The following is a 21244-nucleotide window of genomic DNA, read 5'->3' on the forward strand; positions in this document are numbered from 1 at the left end:
AGACAAAGAGTCCCTCTGAAATCGCCGCGGTGAACAATGCTGACCCGAAGATGAGAGCCCCGTGAAACCACGAAAAAAACCGCCCGCCTTCACCGGCGTGGATATCTTGGTTTGGTTCGAGGGATGGGGGATAACCACGGCCCAACAAAATATCCGTAGTATATGCCTCCCATGCACTTAGCCATCCGTGCAACTTGCACAATATTTTTGTTCAAAAGGATTGCACGGTCCGAACCGGAGCAAGTTGGCAGGAGTAAATTTTGACTGTTTCGTCGGTGAAGAGCGGGAAAAATTCCCACTGTTTCGTCGGTGTGAGCGGGAAATAAGCCTGGGAATCAGCGTACGGAAATCAGCGCAATCAGCAACAGTGTCGGCCGCGCGGAAACAGTGCCCTGGCCGCCTGCTCCCAAGGCGGCAGGGCCCACCCAGCTTTGTCCGTTACGGACAGGAGTGGGCGGGAACGGGATCCGGCGCAGGCCGCCTCACCTGGTGGCGGCAGGCCCCAGCCGCCTCGTGCGGTGGCGGCAGGTGCCACGTGCCGCCTGGCGCGCCTGCCGCCACCCCGGGTGGGGGTCCTTTCCCTCCTTTTCACTCACAGGTGGTCTCTTTTGGCAATCTCATTCGACAGGGGGTCCTTTTGGACAAAAAATCCATTTTCGAGTCTGGGTCGACACTGCCACCTTGGCAGTATAATCTAATTTAACCCCAGCATGGCCATGGCATGTGTCAGTTCAGATTACCGTTCCAAAATCGTTTGTGCGCGCGCATTTTCTCCTCTTGTAACCGTTGGATCGGCAGGCTTTGACCCTTTTTGCGTTCATTAACTTTTTGCGCCTGTGCATGTTTAAAGCCTGAAAAGTAGCGAGTCTAAAATGTGTAATGCGTGCGTGCTGAAACAGTCCGGACATGGAACACAGATTTAGATTTTAGCAGTTGAAGATCGAGCAGAGGAAGCGCCATTGGCGTGAAGACACCCCAAGCGCCAATACGACCTTCTCTTCATCATCAGAAAAACTAAAGCTGTTGTTTCCTACTGCGTGGCTGCGTCCCGTTGTGCTGTTAATTAACCATATATATACCACTCCTGCAAACGACAAACGACGATGGTCAATGATGATATCACGGTCGGTACAGACGGAGACCTTGTCGGTCGTTGAGTTTCTCGTCAGTTCTTGGCGTGTTTTTGTGTTTCGATCTGTAAATGTTTTCCGTTGGGCTATGCAAAGCGGGGAGTGGCAGCTTTGACTGACGTCCTGCGTGCTGAAAGCATGCAATTAGCGTGTGTTTAAGACGGGGATTTCAAACGCTAAACCGTTGCCGGGCTTCCATGTATATGTAAATAGATTATGGTTAGAAGGGAGGAAAACAGCATTGGCAGGGAGACCAACAAGCTGGTACGTACTTTGGGAACGTTCCACCACACAAGTGGCAGCACGGCGGCGACAGACAGATACATGCAGGGACCTGCATGATGTGGCCCAGGAAGGTACCGCGTGTACACAGACGACAAACCTAGCGAACTAGCGATTCTTCCTCAGTTTTGGGAAAAAACGAAGCAATTCTTTCTATTCCATCCCGTAGCAATCCCAAATCATACGCCGTCCTTTTCGCGATAACAAACACGCCATCCTGCACCTTTCTCCTAATTTCCTTCCTAAATCGAATCGCCACTTTGCCGTCTCCTTGATTTCTATTTCCGGGGACCTCGATGCCGAGACACTAGTTACTCAGTACGCGGCGGCGGCGGCGGCGCTTTCCTCTCCCAGACTCTCGCCTTCAGGCGCTGGATGGGTCATCGCATCATTGTTGAACGCCTACCACCAAAGTCGATCGAATCATCCAAGGTATTTTATATTAGCGTTCCCTAATCCCCACTCCCTATACGTTTAGTACTGAATGGTCCATCTTTCACATACGTGGTGCATAGCTCGCATCTATCAATCTTTGATGTCTTATTTATTTCCAGCAAGATTAAAAGATACAATGTGTGGATGATGCAATCAGAGAGGCGATCTTAATAATAAAATCAAGAGAAATATTGGTGCTTCATTGAACCCAAATGGTGAATTGGGGATAGTTGTTGTGGAGGAAGCTGAACTAATTGATGGGAATTCTGAATCTCTGAACAGGAGGGAAATGTTGATATCAACATCGGTAATAAAAATGTAAGTGGCCTTGAGAGTACAGTTATTTCAATAGGTGTACATGCACAATTTGCTAGTGTTGATGAACATCCAGTTTTGCTTTTGTCCTGGATTAAAAAAATAATGAAATTTGATGTCCCAAATGGTGTAATGTCTACTATGATGATCTTTTAGTATATCAGGGAAGTAAATTTTTATCCAAATGGCTCTATTGCTTATTAGCTTATTTACTTCCTCCGTTCCTAAATATAAGTCTTTCTAGGCATTCTACTAAAAGACTACATACGGATGTATATAGACATACTTTATAGTATAGATTCATTCATTTTGCTTCGTATGTAGTCACCTAATAAAATCTCTTAAAAGACTTATATTTAGGAACGGAGGGAGTATATTGCATGTAACCGTCCCATTGGTTGAAAAAAGCTTTTCAGAGTTAATTATTTCATATATATATTGTTCAGGATGCATTTAAGTGATTATTGGTAACATTTTATATATCAATTATTATTACTATTATGTTATTCAGGCTTAGCTTAGGGCCCTGAGTTTTGATTTCGTCCCGGGCCCCCATAATCTCAGGACAGGCCCTGTGCTGCAGTGCTGCTCATTGCCTACGTTCCCAAGGCGTACAGACGCTGGTCGAGGGACGCAGGCAGCAGCACGGACGGCGTCGTCGTATCGATCGGGAAATTCGACAGAGCAACACTGCTGGCCTGGCTGGCGGTCGCTTGTGCTGTTGTGCATGCGGCGTTGCATGGCGTACTATCGCCTCCATCGGCACCATTTAGCGTCAGTTGCTTAAACGTAGACGGAGTGTCAAACGAAATATAATCACAGATTGAGTGTGCGTTGCACGCGTGCATATCCGGGCGCGAGGAATGATGATTAGCCAATGATTTGATGGTGGCGGGTCAAACGCCCGACTTGGTCTACAACTACAACTACACGCCGTCTGGCTGCTCTGCTCCTGCTCTACACACGTTCAGAATACTGGAACAGTATACCTTCTCCCGTGCTTTTTGCACTGTGGCGCACTGCTCCCTCTAGCCTCAGTTACATTTGAATAATCCAAGCGGAGTATGTCTTACCTACACTTAAAGCAGAAAAAGAAAAGCCGATGAATACATATGTTTCATATGCTGAGCCTGGGCGCGTAGCCTGCATGACAGCGGTGTAAAGTACTTACCGGTATTAGCGCATGTGCAGGCTCCAGTGATTAAACGGAACAATGAACCGGATGGCCAGTGCCGTCAAATCTGAGTGATCGCAAGTCAATAGCCAATACATGCTGCTGGTGAGTGAATCCGAGGCTGGCTAATACAGCACAGCACAGTATAGTATAGGCCCTGTTTGGATACTCTAACTCACTTAGAGGTTAGAGTTAGATTCTAACACTAGACTAATCCTAAACTAACTTTAATTAAAAAGATGTTTGAATGTAAGGGTTAGATTGCCAATAAATGCACTTTTTCCAATCATTTGACTCCTTTATCTAGGATTTTGTGTGGTGGAGGAAGAAAGAAAAGTAACTTTTTCTGGACCCCACCTAACTCTAACCCAAAAAAGCACCTCTTGGGTGGGTTAGATTTTTTAGATGGGTAAGATGCATCTAACCAACTCTAACCCATCCTGTTTGGATTTTTAAGGGTTAGATGAATTCAACCTAACCAACTCTAACTCTAACCCTAAGATCCAAACAGGGTCATACTTGTCAACAAAGCTGTGTTGAAAACTCGCACGCCAGTTGCAGAACGTCAGAATGGGGAAGGAACTCAGCTGCGCATGCACAAGTGTACAACAATGTCACACCCCATGCACTCCTTTCTCCTTCCTTGGACAGATGGGCAATATTATCTTTCCATGGAGCAACCTGCGTGCAAGTTGACCACGGGGTAAAGGTAGTAAGTTTTTGTTTCATTTCTTGCCGGAATCGTCGTTGCGTAGGAATCATCGTGGCAGGACCGTAAGAGAGCTTGTACTAGTAGCAAAGATACGTTTCAGTGTCACGGTGCATACTTAATTAATCACACTCCTGGAGTATATACATTGTCCACGAAGATGTACATGTGTGTGTAACGTCCAGTAGTAGAACCTTCCCAAATCGACTCCACGTGTCTTGCAAACAAAGTCAACACCTCTAGAATTAACAACTACGAGTATTATTTTTTATAGTAACAACTATAACCGGTAGTGGCTTTCTTCGAACTCTCTCTCCGCTTACTTCTACTACTGTTAAGAATAGATTAGTTGCTTATTAATTAAGTTGATTAAGATCAAGTTAATTCTTAGATAGGTTACTTAGTCCACAAGCAACCTTGCACTTCCTTGACTCTCAATGAAACTATGTCATAACTTGGCCCTTAAGTAACTTCAAGTTACTTGTCTCCCAAGCAACATGTGTACTTCCGCCCGGGTATAAATACCCCATTGCTATCATCAATAAAGACTAATGAATCATCTTTCATTCATCTCTCTCGTTCTTTATTTTTTACTTCAAACGCGTTATGAGCACGTAGGTTCTGCCAAGAGCATTTGAGCGTTGACAATCACAGTGGAATTGTTACGGATAAGGGATAAGACAAGTTTCATTGTGATTACGACGATCCCAACGGAAAACACCTTGCTCTCCATCAACATGTGATGGACCGAAGATGAAGAAGTTTCAAGAACGGGATCGATCCATCTACAAGAATCAATGATCCTGATGGATCACTGCACGCTGCACTTCATTTGTCCTGTTTCTGATTTGAATAACAAATGGGTATTCTAATCAACTTTATTGTTGATTCGGCATGCATCAATTTGGAGCATGGAGATCTGACATGATCAACGCACGGACGAAAGCCACCACAACATCGCTCCGACGTCAGAGATTTCAACCAACCAATTGCATCATCGAGGACACACGAACCGCTGCAGCGTAGTTCTTCCTCAGATAGGCACGCCTGCAGCAGTCGGCCGGCATCATTCGTCCAGGGAGTCCAACGGCAATATCGTGTAACGACGCTTCTTCGGAATTGATTGCTGGAGAACTTCGTACATGGACGGACATGCAACTGTACAGGGAAGATAGATCAGAAGATTTTCGTCTTGTTTTTGTCTCCTCACGATCCATCACGGATCTAACTCTCGTTCTGTATTATGCATGCAAATCGCTTGTGAACACGACGAGGAGCGACCGCTGGATTGAAGTGGCGCTCTTGGGCGCACAATGCAGCGGCTACGCTACAGCCATAGGACGCGGCGGTGTATCAGCATCAATGATCCATTGATCGTGTCTCTTGAGAGCAGACGGTGCAATCCGTCGATGGCGGTTACACACAGTCATAGGCTCATAGCCCTCTTGAACGACGTCGGCGACCATATCAGCATGGAACAGATTAGTCCTCTTACTTTTTTTCATTTGTGGATAAGACATTCCTTTTTCCCTCATGTTAGACTTTTATGTCTTCTAAGACTGCATAAAATATAATTATGCGTCATTTTACATCTTGTAAAATATCATGTGAAGCCTCATGTCTTCATATATTACATAAATATGTAAATTATTAAGTTTTGCATCTATATGTATTACCACAGTAATACTAAATGCAACGTGCATCGTTCGCAATTTAAGACAATATATATGTCTTTGCCGCAAACATTTCCTAAGGCATGCGTTTTAGAACAACTATATTTTGCAATTAATTTTAATTTTTACAAATGTTATTGTAATTCAAAACAAGGATTACATAGCCTCATACTTAATATGATGGCATCCAAGTTTATTCGTGAATCACAATGTATTTGATGGCATCAACTGCATATTTTTGTAGATTATCCATCACTACTGTAAGATCTACGTTTTGTCATTTTGGCAAGATGACTATCTTCAAAGTGCTCTTCCAAATATTAATATTAGACGAGACTACCTCAAGATATCATAAGGTAATACTGGCATCTACTGCAAAAATTTGCAGACTATCCACTATTACTGCAAGGTCTACATCATGTCATTCTGACACATGACTACCTTCAAAGTGATTTTCTTAAAAATAGCATAACATAAGGTAATAGAATTATGAACATCTACTGACAAAAGTCAGACTATGTTTTATATTATTGCGAGATCTACACCATACTGGTGATTATCTTCAAAGTGTTATTCTATATCAATTGAGGCTTACACATATAAGGCATCAGCCAAACAAGAACTTGCTCCTCTAAAGCATTTATTGTTGTTGTTTACTAAAATATTTTACTCTCATAGTAAATATTGGTCTTGCACATTTTGCTTGAATATGTCATAGGAAACTATGAAAATATTTGCATATACCTGTGATTACCTTCTACTACATTCGTAAAATGCATGGCAATGAAGCCTACGTCACTATTTCTAATTATAGTGTCATCCAAGATGGATGCCATAATTTATAGCGAGTGTCTCAAACACTATTGCAAGATCCACATCACATTGTGGTTGTTATTTTCATAGTGACAAAGCAATGTTAAAATTGCAAAGTATATGTTTTTGGCTGTGACTCTAAAGTCACACTTTTTATCATGAATGAAGTCCAAAACATTAGCAATAATTTCAATGCATGTGTTATATTGAAGGATACACCTAGGTTCACCAAGGATCACCTTGGCCATGGTTGTTCTCAAACAAATTATTTTATCAATATATAGTTCTTACTCATAGAAGTAAATTAAAATGAATGCAATAGCATTTTCATGTAACACATGGCTGACATCTCCAAATGCTTTAAATTCATGTTAGGTGGGAGTATTTATCGTAAGATGATTCATGACATCAGTCATTATATCCACATGTGCATTTGTGGCCACTATAACTCCACCTTTGGAATATGTGTCATGACTATTCTCTTAATAGCTAAGTATATTCATATGTATTTCATGTGTCACCAAGTTCACTTAGTTCTCAAACTAAGTACATAATGATGAATATTTATTCACCTTGAATATTTCTCTTAAGAGAAACATGCTGCCATGAGCACATTTGGAATGATCACCCAATAATATATATTTTTCAAGGCCTCAAGTCTATTGCAACTTACAATTTTGGTAGTCATAAAATCAACTTTAAGTTGAGATTTTATTATCAAATATTTTTCGTATTTGAATCCGATTGAAAAGCCCATAATACACTTTACATCCTCTTATGATGGTATTACAACTTTCATGGTAAAGAAACATGTTATTTCTTAAAATCATCATATTCACCCAATGGGTGCTTCAAATATTTGCTAGCATTAAGAATACTATGCAAGTCAGTGGTTACAAAATAGAACCATGAGGAATTCAAAGTAAAGTGAAGGCTAAAGACAACCAATGACATAATTACCTTTTAATTGGTAATTGATCATTTTCAAATGATCACAAAGACAACTCTCAAGTTTGTCAAATGTGTGGTTACATAAGTATCATACATATGATTACCAAACCGTCAAACATATGGTCAAACCAAACCATAAATTTATTAAGAAGGTAAATAAGTTCATTGGGATAGTTGAAAATTTGCAAACATACAACGAGGAAATATCCTCGTAAATGATTGTTTTCAAATCTTCATGAGAAGGAGAACCAAAAATATAGTGTAATAAAAGAATGATCAATTCCTTTATGCCTATGATATGTTTGCATAATTAATTTTTCAGTAATATGGGTGACCTCATGGAATATCCTAATTATTCCCAAAATAACATTAGCCTATACTTGTGCTACTACATGTAGTGTAATGTCCAATACCCCATTTATTGGACATTATATTTGATAAATTTTGAATGTATGAATCAATTCATACTGAATATTGTTGCGTACACAATTATTTTCTAAGTATTAATGAATTAAATATAAAGCTTAATAGCCTTAGCCATCCTGGTTTGGGGATGATTAGAAAATTATTGACAATTCTATTGGTCATAACTTAACAAGTTGCAAAATTTCCCAAATCATCACATTTTATGTGCACCACATGTGCCATAGGGGAATCTAATTTAAGGAACTCTCACCTTACAATTCTAAATGAGCCAACTCATTCTTCCTTGAACACATTCAAAAGATATGTGCATTACTCAACCATTGTGTGGTATTATATAGATACTTCATTGTACTCATGAAAACATTTATAAAATGATTTCCAGTGTGTCTCTTATCACACAAACCATGAATGATATAACTAAATTAATTGCTTAAATTCTCAAAGTAAGAGCAAGCTAGTTATCCTAAACAAGGGATAAATCCATTCGAATGGACAACTTCGTTGAACTCATTTCACAAGCAATGTCTGATTATACCTAATACTTTATGTACATAGACATAATGGTTTAGTTCAATATCTTATCAAAGATAGTGAAATTAATAATATGAACAAACTTATAGAATCGTAATTTACTAGCCTCATGCTAGACAAATACGGCATTACACACCGTAAGTATGATCTAAATCATACCAACTGCATAGCATACTACTTTCCCCTTGTAGTAATTACGTGGAAATCAACAAAGTATATCCTATCTGCGATAATTCAGTTACACGATAACACCACTCCAGCGTACATCAATGGGCTCTCACAGAAATTTAGGAAACTATGTGAGGAATAACAATTTATCCGTCAATCAAAATTATTCACAGCCCGTATGCTGATTGCATCAGCAATAAGGACATTTCCAGCATTAGGGGGAGATTAGTACCACAAAGAATGTCAAGAAATAAATTAGACATGTTATTTACATTTAGTCCTTATATCCACGTACTCAAAGAATCTGAACAAGAAGTTTAGAATCACATATTTGCAACTTATTGCAAATCTGCCATATACATTTACTCATGACAAAGGTGTCACTCAAATTTATATTCCTGTAGTAAAGTGTCATAAAGAGTGGAGGTACCTGATAAACCACTCTTCTCCCCAAATGAGAGCAAGAGGGGAAGAAATCTGACCACATGAGATATAATATCGCATATGCTTCCGCGGAAACAGAGGAAATCAAATCCTCAACCAGTAAATGTAATTCAACATCAAGTTGAAAGACACATCACTGGATGCTCATCATCCAAAGCCCGACATAAATGTGCACAAATGTTTTGGTGTCGGGACATCGAAACACCTTGACTCCATTGTTGTAAGAAATCACAAGGAGTTAAAAGGAATAAATACATTTCCACAAATTTCATCGATTCCTCTAGAATCATATAACATAAGTCTACATTTGTCGACATATATTTCTTCTAAAGATTGCTAAAACCTTTTGGGCCCTGAACCAAAATCCATGGTAGAGTGCCTCTTGTACTCATATTGGTTCACATAAAAGGAAGCAAGTAATGAAGAATAGCACTCGCCAATCAAAGAGTGGTATTTACCACAGTAATACCTACTCCTCATAAGTATCTTCCATATGGAATACTAAAAACTTCTCATTCATAGACAAAGTCCATGAGGTGGTGAAAAAGCGAGGCTTGTAGCAAAAGGGTTCACGCAGAGACCCAACATCGATTACGATGTAACATACCTTCTTGGTATGAGTGGAACTATGTTTCGATAATAAATACAGTTGGCAGTACAAATAATATTATCCATGCAGTTAATGGATGCAATGACTACATACCCATATGAGTCACTCATTTTGGAAATCTATATTAAAGTCCTTGAAGGGCTTCATTTCCGAATCCAAAAACAAATCGCAACATGTATTGTGTAAAACTTCATAAGTCACTCTATGACTAGAAATAGTCGTGAATCATATGGTACTACCGACTAGACGAGTTCCTTCTTCAGAGGATTACTCAAAGGATGATGATTGTTCATGTGTTAATAAAGGAATCCCAAAACTTTATTTCCTTACATCACCTCAGTGTATATCGATGATTTCATCATCAATGTCTCTACAAGACATAAACATACACAAAATCATCTCAAGACGAAAAATTTGGATTCAACCAAATTTAGCTTAAGCTTACAACTTGAGCATTCTCTCAAGAATACATATCAGTCTACATATATCCAAAACATATACGAGAAGTTCAGTGTGGATATATCATAACAACAAAAGACATGTATGGTCATACTACCTTTGATAAGGTACATACCTAGGGTTGATAATGAAGTGACATAAAGACCTGAAGTTCTATATCTCACTAATGTCAAAGCACTCATATGATTGCAAACTATGTCAGGCCTGACACCATATTTGCTATGTTTGTTCAGAGTGCAACCCCCAACAAAAGGTACATGCTTGATATATGGAATATCATCTTATATCTTAAGCTCAGAATAAATATTGGACAATTCCATCAAGAAATACAAGATATGACCACGATATGATATGATGATATTGGCTCTTTATTTGATCCCAATGACGCCATATCAATGACTGAATTTGTTGGAATAGCCTTTATATGGAAGTCATCTAAATGGACTTTAATGGTTATTCTCACTTATCATTCTGACATAATTGTTTTATCTAAAATCATTGCAAAATATGCATGGCTTGACAGAATGATTAACCACACTCAAAATCATGTGGTTGAGATTCATCAGAATCACATTACTTGATTTATAAAGCTACTTCCACTTGTGTTACTCAATACCAACAGGTTATATGAAGAGCAATATCATAAATCACATTGCTCGGAAACTATTTATCCTCATGGATTAAAGAAAAGTGAGGAAATAATTTGCAAACAAAATCATGTGAAAATCCAACAGATTGTACACAATCTTATGTTCATGTCAATGAAATTGGTATGAGACATCCACCATATTTGCAAAGTTCACGGGTGTAATCTCCCAAACTATAACCTATTAACAATCACCAGATTGCATATATTGTACTCTTTTTTCCTTGATGAGTTTTTCCCTAATGGTTTCTCATAAAAGGTTTTTAACGAGACAATATAATCACAAGTGTTTGTATATGCCATATCATTTTCTCCTTATATTTTTCCCACTGGGTTTTAAAGGAGTTTACAATGACATGTCAAATGCACTCTTTTCCCATATGAGTTTTTCTCTCAAAAGTTTCTCATGATGGTTTTTAATGAGGCAATATCTTGTCAAAGATCATATGTCATACTTTTTATTTTCCCTATTGGGGTTTTAAAGGAAGTACTAAAGACATATCAATTGTTCTCTAAACTCACCAATGAGTTTTCTCCTTCTTCAAAGGTTTTTCTCATATGAGTTATCAAGAGACAATAATCATTATATGTTGCATTATTTTCTCCTTATTATTTTTTCCACTTGGTTTAAAGGAGTTTTAGCAACATATTTGCACAATTCTCCTCATATTTTTCCCACAGGGTTTTTGGAGGAGACTTTCAAGAATATTCAAAGAATTTATGAAGATGATGCATATACTCAAGAAGAGGCGTTGTACAAGGGGGAGTGTTAAGAATAGATTAGTTGCTTATTAATTAAGCTGATTAGGATTAAATTAATTCTTAGATAGGTTACTTAGTCCTCAAGCAACCTTGCACTTCCTTGACTCTCAAGGAAACTATGTAATAACTTGGCCCTTAAGTAACTTCAAGTTACTTGACTCCCAAACAACATGTGTACTTCCGTCCGGGTATAAATACCCCATTGCTATCATCAATAAAGACTAATGAATCATCTTTCATTCATCTCTCTCGTTCTTTACTTTCTACTTCAAACAACTACGATGAATGTAACGCGTGCTACACACGTGTCCACGTCGACGGCAGTTAATACTCCTTCTAAAGTACTCCTCCGTAAAAAAATGCGTTTAGATCACTAGTACAGTATTTTTTATCGTCACTTTCAGACAACAGTGAGGTAGTTTAGTTAGAGCATGGCTAATAGAAACGCCGGCTACCAGCTGTATATCGGTGCCATGTCAACAATAGCCTCGTAAAAGAAGGGGGTGTTTCTTTCCAGGGACTTTTTGGTGTAGGGACTAAAAAAGACTAAAAGAAACAGGAGGGATTTTTAGGGATTAAAGGGAGAAGTCCCTATGGGAGGGACTTTTGGGACTTTTTTGACACTTTTTCCAACAGTGCCCCTACTTTTAGCATGTCATTTAATAACTTCTATTATATTACTAGGGGTAACATGGTTTTTTGCATGTCATTTAATTACCTCTAGTCCATGTTTAGTCCTTGGAAAGAAACGGGTAGCGACTAGAGACTTTTTAGTTGGGACTAAAAAAAGTCCTAGGACTTTTCAAAGAAACAGGGCCGAAGTCTGATGTAATAAGGCTGGCTTTATATGAGCTGTTGAGGCCAGGGCAATCAATGTTCGCATGCATGGTAAGAAAGGGAAAAGGCAGTTGATTGGGTGGTGAGACGCACGGGATTGGAGCAGTGGCCCTGTCGCCAGCTTCGAGCTGCAAGCGGACTAAACTTTCTCGCGTCTTGTGCTGCAGCCGGTCGACTAGCGAAGCGCGCGTTCCCTTCTCTCTACTGGCTTTACCCTCCTCCAGCTTAGATTTGTGAGGTGGCGCGACTCCGATTGGTTACAAGAGATGAACTAGGGTTTGGAGATGAGATGGTGCTGATGAAGATGTTGATGGTGATGAGTCTCCTCCGATGAGAGGAGTGTTGGTGATGACGATGGCAACGATTTCCCCCTCCGGGAGGGAAGTTTCCCCGGCAGGATCGTCCTGCCGGAGCTCTAGATTGGTTCTGCTCAAGTATTCGCCTCGTGGCGGCGGCGAATACTTCGAAAAGCCTCCTCCTGATTTTTTCTGAAACGAACCCTTCTTGTAACAAAAGGGGGGAGCCAGAGGGCCAAGTGGGAGCCCACAAGCCCCCTAGGCGCGGCGAGGGGGGAGGCCGCGCCTAGCAGGCTTGTGGCCTCCTGCTGAGGCCCATCTAGTACTTCTTCGGCCTAGTATTTTTTTTTAATCCCAAAAAAATCCTCGTTTATTTTCACGGCTTTTGGAGTTGCGCAGAATAGGTATCTCAAACTTGCTCATTTTTCACGCCAGAATTCTTGTAGCCTGCTGAATAGGACTATTGTACTTGCTCTTATACGATTTTGTTAGAACACATCTAGATGTGAGATAAGTATTGCATATCTAAGTTCTACTCCCTCTGTAAACTAATATAAGAGCAATTCTAAATGCACTTATATTAGTTTATGGAGGGAGCATATCATTGACCTTACGTAAAGATTCATGTGAGTATTTTTTATTTAAATTATGCTTGATTTAATCATTTAGTTATATTGGCGTGGAAACGTCCTTTGGGTTGGATGGCGAATCTGCACAAGTAAAGGAATGCTCTGCGCGTGGAGCGCATCCATTTGCATTTGCACGGTGAAGGCGCAGCAGAGGACCGGCTCAGCCAGGCCGGCTGCACGCGCGCCTTCGGGGTTTCAGACATCGGTGAAGACGCCAGCGCTTTGGTTCGGGTTACACACCCACTGTTTCGCTGACGGGTTTTCTCTCTTCTCTCGTGGTCAATGGCGTGCTCGTTATGGATTCCCATGAGAGAAATAGGGTGTTTATCATGATGGGATTAGCACCAAACCTGACAAAGTGACGTGACCCCTTTTATCCCTACCCCCCTGATGTCATATGGTTTGGCCGGCGTCCTTCTCTACCGTCTGATAGATTCATACGGTTGCCAACCAACCCCAACCCCGTCGACACACCGTCCCTGACGTACATGCCAATCACCAGGCGCGACCGTGTCCAACACGTATGCGTATCACCCTCACACTGCATCAGCCAAAACAAACCCTTTTTGAATTTGAAGTTTTTGCATCCTCTACGGCCTACTAGTAGTTTGGCCTCACCGACCAACAACGCTCAACAAACCATGTTGAACTCAACCATGCATGCATGCGTCTCACAGGGCGTCAAACCTCCCCTCGTGCACTGCACCTGACCAAACACATATACATACCTTTCTAACAGATCCAATCTCATCTCGCAGAGATCAAAAGCAAGAGCTGCCAGGAACAACCGGCCACAAACTCTGATGTTTCAACCAAAAGCTTCAGGGTAGTTTGACATTTTTTCACATTTCAAAGCAGTAATTCTAATCGACGTGTAACAGTTCTGAATGCTTTCTTGGTTCTATAGAACTTTACAGGGCCCATGTAGTAGTAGCTGTTGTTAACATTCTATCACCAACTCCGACAAGCGGCAAACCAAAAAAAATTAAAACAAGCAACGTTCCTGTAAAACCCCTAGATATTACACGAATAATTCAGCGGAAGGCCAGGCTCCCCTTCGGCGTGTCAGCAGCGTGCCAGAAAAATCATCTCCTCTGTGAAACGACGACCACACAAAACTGTAGTAGTATCTAGCACAGCCAGCCGTTCATCGGGCATATGCAGATCACAGATCGACACACAAGGGAGGCCGGCCTTGCGATGTTCCTTGGCGTTGTGTTCAGCTTTGTCCAGCCGCTTGTCGGAAGCTGATGAGGCCCGAACGGAGCAGCGCGGCAGGCAAGCAGCACTTCGTATGCGCCGTCTACTTGTTCGGGCAGTCTGATGCTCTGTGCCCTGATTGACCGCATGTGAAGCACGCGCCACTGAAGCTTCTGCTCATGCAAATTGTGGGGGAGTATTAGCTCAAGAAAAAGGTCAAAGTAAGTTTTGGTCAGGATTCAGGTAAGCTGCAGCAGGGCCAAAAACTAGCAAACATCATCAGCTTCATTGCCTAGCACTAGGTAATAGGTAGTATAAAGCATCAGGTGTACACATGTACTGATGCTGACTTGATAAAAGTAGTGGAGTTCTAGTCTTCAGTGTCACATTACATGTTCAAACTCGCATCTACTTAGTGAAAAGAACATCATCATGGGTAAAAAAGAAGCAAATGGACGACCTAAAGATGGATAGGCGTGCATCTGAAGAGCAATTTCTAATGTTATTTGAGTGATTCGATGATGCTTACCTGTCCCTGCTGCCAAAGGACGAGCCACCGCGACCACCGTATGACGATGAACGTTCACCAAAGGAGGAGGATCTGTCACCGAAGGATGACGAGCCACCACGCCCACCATAGGACGAGCGGCCACCGCTGGGGGATGACGAACGGTTTGATCTTCTCGCACCACCACCTGAAAAGTCATCATCTGACCAAATGTCGTTGTCAGGTCTGCTGGAGCTCCTGCCACCACGACGGAATCCTTCATCAGAGTCCCAACCACCACGTCCTCTTGAGCCGCCACCCATACCGCCCCTGGACGACCCCCGCCGGTTCCTAGAACCCCGGTCTGAGTTTGAGAATCGGCCGTAAGAATCAGTAGCAGGGCCATCATCTTGCAACACCGGCAGCTGCAAGCAAAAAGTAATAAAAACAGTCACCACACTAGCTCATAACAACCAGCATCACATATAGAACAAGAGAGCTATAAGTACGGCGCTATATAGTGTGTGCAGTGCAAGACTAGCACATTGTTAATTTATCATTCCTTATTTCATTGGATCATAGACATCACATATAACAATAGGTCAATTTGGCTTGGCTAGAGGTGAAAGACATAATATAGTAAAGAAATAAACATTATAGAACTAGGCCTTTAAATCAATTTATCTTGGTCAGACTTTTCAAAATTTAGCCAACAAGTGATGCCATTATGTATGCCGTACCAAGCCATCAATATTCCCGAGCACAGATTATCCATAGTAATTAACTTAAGAAGATCAAGATGCAAAAGCTACCTTTGTTACTTTGCTCAAGGTGTTTCCTGGGGGCAGTTCCATGGTAAGCAGATCCTTTGCAATCTCCTCGGGTAAATCAAAGACTGCTCCTTGGACCTGGTACAATCGACAATGTGTACAAAAGATTGAAAATTTATTTGAACAAGGGACATAATAGAAAAGAGATTGTGCCTCATAATGATGGTTCAGTTACTATGCATGCACCTTTCTTTCCCTAAAGGAAAATGATACTACTAAAGGAACAAATGCATGGAAGCAAATGATCAACATACTGAAGAAAAAACTCACCCTCTCATCTGCTATTAGGTATATTTTTCCAACTGCATCAGCAGCAGATGGAGAGACATCAGACAGAAAACCGGTGACAGATCTAGGAGAAAAGAAGCCTCTTGCATATTCTGGATCCCTGGTTAGTTGTAGTGTCACCGATCCCTGCAATTTAATAGAGTTAACGAGAGTATTTGAAGGCGACATGCTTAATAGAAAACTGTAAGACAAGGCAAATGCACAACAAAGCTATGGATAACCTATCATAGTAAAGGCAATTCGGATACTAGTAGTAACTCTACTACCAGTAGACTGTACTAGTAAACATATAACATCAACTGGATAAATTCAGAAGTCTAGAAGGCACTTCTAAGTTTTAAGCAAGAACAACTGCATCATAATGATAGCAGAACAGGTAAAATGTCTTTTTTACTTCACTGTGCAAATTAGTTCGGATTGGTGGAATTCATGTAAAAACCATGCATACGAGTAATCTCCTGGTGTCACTTTTTACCTGCTCATGGCTAATCAGGGAACGTGAAGAAGGTGGCTGAGAAAATCCACTCAGATGTGCCAATGCAGAAGCAAGAGCAGTAGGTCCTAGTTCTTGGCTTAGTCTCTCAGCCGCTGGAACAAAGTATTGAATCGACTCGGGGTGCACACCTCGCAGAGTAGCAATGACATGCTCTGCAGATGAATCCAGTACTTCTTCCATTGTAGGTGGGCCAATAAACTCAAATTTGCACCCAACATCACGTTCAAGTGATTTAACTGTCCTTCGCTGATTGGTTGTAAACATTAAGATTGCATTTCCTGCTTTCCCTGCTCGTCCAGTGCGTCCAGAACGATGAACAAAAGTCTCGGGGTCATTTGGCAACTCATAATGAATAATCTGCATTAACATAAATATCTCTCATTCATTAATCCGTATCTGCCATAATCCACTTGAGATAGCAAAATGCTGAAATGAATTTAATAAGCTAACAGCAATTGATAGAAACAGTACCACGTGAATTGCAAGATTAACCCAAGATACCAGATTGAGATGTGATACAATGCATGAAAGCTGGATGGTAAAACAAAGGTATCCCGGACTTAAATGTGTGACGGTATTTGAATTCAAATTTAAATTCAGTGTGTAACTAAGGCAAAGTTCTTCACAGATTTGATTATTTACTTACTGTTTTAGCACCATAAATAATATCAAATGTGTGAGACTGAAAGTTCTTGAAAGATTTGATTATTTACTAATTGTTTTTTGTCAGAGATATACAAAGCAATAATTTGGTGAGCACAAGTTGTTAAACATATTATATGCTGGAAATTCAAAACATTTATCAGTCAACAAACGGAGCACAAAGAGTTAGTGTTAGAGGTTGGATGATTTGCAGAAATATGTATCTAGAATCAGATGAAGTGAAGAGGAGTTGCAAACCCACCAAATCAACATTGGGTATATCAAGACCACGAGAAGCAACATCAGTGGCCACAAGCACAGTAAATTTCCCTTGGCGGAAACCATTTAATGTCCTCTCACGCTGATGTTGTGAAATATCACCATGAAGCGCCTCAGACGCAATACTGGTTGTCAATGCTAATGATACCTCGTCTGCATCCCGTTTTGTCCGAGTGAAAACAATAGTTTTCCCACCCTTTGCATATACCTGGCAACTAAAGATTTGAGTAACATTGCACTAACACATGTAAAGTGATCAAAGTAGGATATCATCGAAAATCTTATGCACCAACGTTAAAACACTAAAGAGGTCCAAGCAAATCATTAATTGCACTTTTAAAAGGTCAAGCACCCATAGAACTAAAAGCACAAAAGTAGTTGTTATTTGTAACTGCTAAACCAAGACTGCCATTATTGTAAAAGATAAATACAGCCCCACGGCAACTTAAATGAATGAAAGAATAAAAGTTCAAGGAAAGTATAACCTATATTCAAGAAAAAGTAATGTCAACATACAAAAGTAAATGCTAATCAACGAAATCATGCACATTGAAACTATCTGCTTTATTTATCTCAGCCCAGGGGTTAGACATAAAACAGAGGGCAGTAAACAACAGAAGAGAGGAAAAGATTACAAAAAAAAAAGCCAACAAATCATGAAACTGCATTAACATACCGTAATGAGATCACTAAGAATGGTGCGCTTTGAAGTCGTTGTGAGTGGAATAGCAAAGAGTTTGATTCCTTCAGCTAATTTTTCATCTTGATCGCCAACCTAATTAAAACATGGAGGGACCAAATGCCTGATTAGGACATAAAAAACAAATAGTGAAGCATAGCAGCATATATCTCACAGAGCAGCAACAGAAATCTTCAGGTGCAAGTAGCCTGTTGCGCTAAAAAAACTGCAAGGAAAATACTTTAAGGCCAGTCTTGTCTCTTATGTCCCACTGTTTTATTATTTTTACAAGTGGGACGCACCAGCTTCCCATTTAAGCAAATAGAAACTAGAAGAGTACTACAAAATATGCTGGCCGCCTTCGCGCAAGCAAATACATGGCAACAGTAAAATCCATCGAATACTCCTTTGTTAAGTTACAAGAGCTAAGGGTAGCACATTGTTGAAGTTTGTGTTCATGCACCGTGACCAAGAACTAAACCCAACACTTCAATCTCACATATAGCTTCACAGAACAAATGTACGATAAACAATCATGGGTCACATGTGTCAAAATACCAAGTTTAGTGCCCAGAATTTACACAGAATAGCACACTAAAGAAGGAACCATAGAGCATGGTCATAACAATTAAACATGCATGACTGTCTAAAGTCAAGATGATAATGCAATAAATGCAAGAAAATGCTCTTAAGTAGATAGTAACACTGATTCATGGCCTACTTTTGTCAAACAAATAACAGCAAAATAACCAGCAAAAATTAAGGCCCCGGGAAAAATAGGAAAAGATGTAAAAGCGTGAAAGCCATACCAAATCAATTGTCAAAGGATTATTCAAGTACCGCCTAGACAATTTCTTCACCCAACTAGGCATGGTCGCAGAGAAAAGCATGCTTTGTCGTTCAGCTGGCAGCTGTTGCAATATTGTTTCCACATCTTCTTCAAATCCAACTGCAAGCATCTGGTCAGCCTCATCAAGGACCAGATACCTTACTTCTCCCAACTGAAGACTTCCACCGTTTATCAAATCAATTAGGCGACCTGGAGTTCCTACGACAACATCAACACCACGGGAGAGTGCATTCTGCTGGGTATTATACGATACACCACCATAAACACACACTGTACTAAGCTTTGGCGCTGATTCCATAATTTCTTTCTCAACTTGTTTAGCCAACTCTCTAGTGGGTGCAAGGACCAAAGCTCTCGGAATACGACCTCGCCTGCAAAAAGAGAGAGAAAAAACATAGTTAGGGGATGTGAATTATCAACTGATTTTAATGCTGCACAAGTGCACATCATGAAGATGCAAAACGAGATAAATGTGTACCCGGGAGTCCGCCCTTCGTCCTGCTCGATTATTTGCTTGATCATGGGTATACCAAAGGCTAGCGTCTTTCCAGTTCCAGTCTTTGCTCTTGCAATCAGGTCACGGCCCTCAAGTGCTGGAATCAATACAGCCCTCTGGAGGAAACAAGAAAAATCAGTAAACAACCAGGCAAATAAGCACCTCATATAGAGTAAAACAAGCAAAGTGAAAACATGTGTTACATAGTACAGAATAGTTAGAAGGAAAACTAATTCATACAACTAACATCATCTTTTTACATGTTACATTATGCATTTCCTTAATGGGCATGGCTTAGACAATGTGTTATCATAACTACCTTGGACTTAGAAATACAAATGAAACATGCTACCTTCTGTTCAAGAAAAAAAAAGGGAACAAATGGCACAATTGCCCCCCAACTCCTGCGCCAACTGACAATTTTTTGCCTATACTCTGTGCTATTTGTGAGAACAGGACAGTGTGACTTAGAATGAAAGTCTACAACATAGGTGTTGTCAAATCTCAATGCAAAGTGCAACCAACAGCACAACATGGTCGCTTGGGTAGTGTTGAACCAATTGTGGGTTCATGGACAAATGGTATTAGGTTCCAGCGTTGGCACTTAGCAACTTTGTTATGACACCACTACCGTCTCCTTTACCCACTAAAAGGTAAGAACAGTGTGGCTCCAATTATCACGTGCAACACCCTCCCGAGCCTATGCACTACGGCACTACCAACTGAATTCACCGAATGCTGCACTGGCATACAACACTGCCATCCTAACAGTCAGCTAACCTATGTATGCACCACGGATTACATGACCGACTGAATTCTACACTGACAGACACCGCTCTCCTCCCAACAGTGAACAGCCTCGGAACCTGAAATTGGGGCGTAAACACAATTAAGCGGCTCCAAAAGACGACAGAAATTCAGCTCACCTGGATGGGGAAGAGGTGGGTAATTCCGCGCTTCTCGAGGGTGGCGACGAGCTGGGCGGGGAGGCCGAGCCTGGAAATGGCGAGCTCATCCTTGTCCCCCTCCACGGCGGCGGGCCCCTCCTGGTCGCTCCCGTACCCGTCCTCATCCTCGTCGTCGCTGCCGGCGCCGAGCCCGAGGCGCTTGAAGGCGTGCTCGCTGAGCACGGAGTTTGGCGACGCGATGGCCGCGGCGGCGCCCGCCCACCTGCGGCCGAGCGCCCAGCAGCGGAAGGCGGCGCGGAGCCGGAGCGCGGGCGCGAGGCCGCCGCTGGGGCTGGAGAGGGAGAGGGACGGGAGCGTGAGGAGGGAAGCCATGGGGGGAGGAAGGGGGGAAGCGATAAGAAATGGAACGGATGGCTGCTCGGCTCTGGATAGGAGGGGGGGAGGGTTTATAGCCGGGGGGTGGATAGGGGGGAGGGGTTTGCCAGGGTTTTTGGCCGACGGGGAGCCTCCTCCTTCACAGGAAACGCCTCTACGCTGTCACCGTGGTGAGAGGGTTGTGTCATGCTTGTCCCTATGCTTTCTTCTATGATATTTTCTGAAATATCTCTTCATGAGATTAGGTTAGGACTTAGGACAAGTGCGTATGAATGGGCTCGCCATCATGTAATGTCTCTCAAGTGGTGCATTGTAGGCTCCGAGACCGACGCTCCAGAAGATTTCCCTTTTATTTCGTTGATGTCGTGCGATTAGATTGTATGTCGCATTCATCATCACATCATCTGCATTGCATCGGCACTTC

At 41.4% G+C, this 21244-nt stretch overlaps 1 protein-coding gene across 1 annotated transcript; it reads right to left on the reverse strand.

Moving 5' to 3' along the window:
• Window positions 1-14096: 14096 nt before the first annotated feature.
• On the reverse strand, window positions 14097-20856 carry LOC123453140 (DEAD-box ATP-dependent RNA helicase 3, chloroplastic). The gene is made up of 10 exons (XM_045129906.1): window positions 20464-20856; window positions 19520-19653; window positions 19001-19412; window positions 18189-18287; window positions 17496-17720; window positions 16571-16948; window positions 16078-16221; window positions 15790-15885; window positions 15020-15402; window positions 14097-14663 (listed from the first exon to the last, which is right to left on the reverse strand). The coding sequence occupies exons 1-10, from the start codon at window positions 20815-20817 to the stop codon at window positions 14594-14596; spliced, it is 2295 nt and encodes a 764-aa protein (XP_044985841.1). The 5' UTR covers window positions 20818-20856; the 3' UTR covers window positions 14097-14593.
• Window positions 20857-21244: the final 388 nt, after the last annotated feature.

Source organism: Hordeum vulgare, chromosome 5H (genome assembly GCF_904849725.1).
Source record: "Hordeum vulgare subsp. vulgare chromosome 5H, MorexV3_pseudomolecules_assembly, whole genome shotgun sequence".
Lineage (NCBI taxonomy): Eukaryota > Viridiplantae > Streptophyta > Magnoliopsida > Poales > Poaceae > Hordeum > Hordeum vulgare.

Bases quoted from the DNA above. Each gene is read 5' to 3' on its own strand.
- LOC123453140 (XM_045129906.1), bottom strand. From the start codon at position 20,817: ATGGCTTCCCTCCTCACGCTCCCGTCCCTCTCCCTCTCCAGCCCCAGC. The intron at 17,721-18,188 runs GTATGTTAATGC...TTTAGTTGCCAG, and splicing joins TTCTTAGTGATCTCATTACG to GTATATGCAAAGGGTGGGAA. The intron at 15,886-16,077 runs GTGAGTTTTTTC...CGATTGTACCAG, and splicing joins ACCTAATAGCAGATGAGAGG to GTCCAAGGAGCAGTCTTTGA.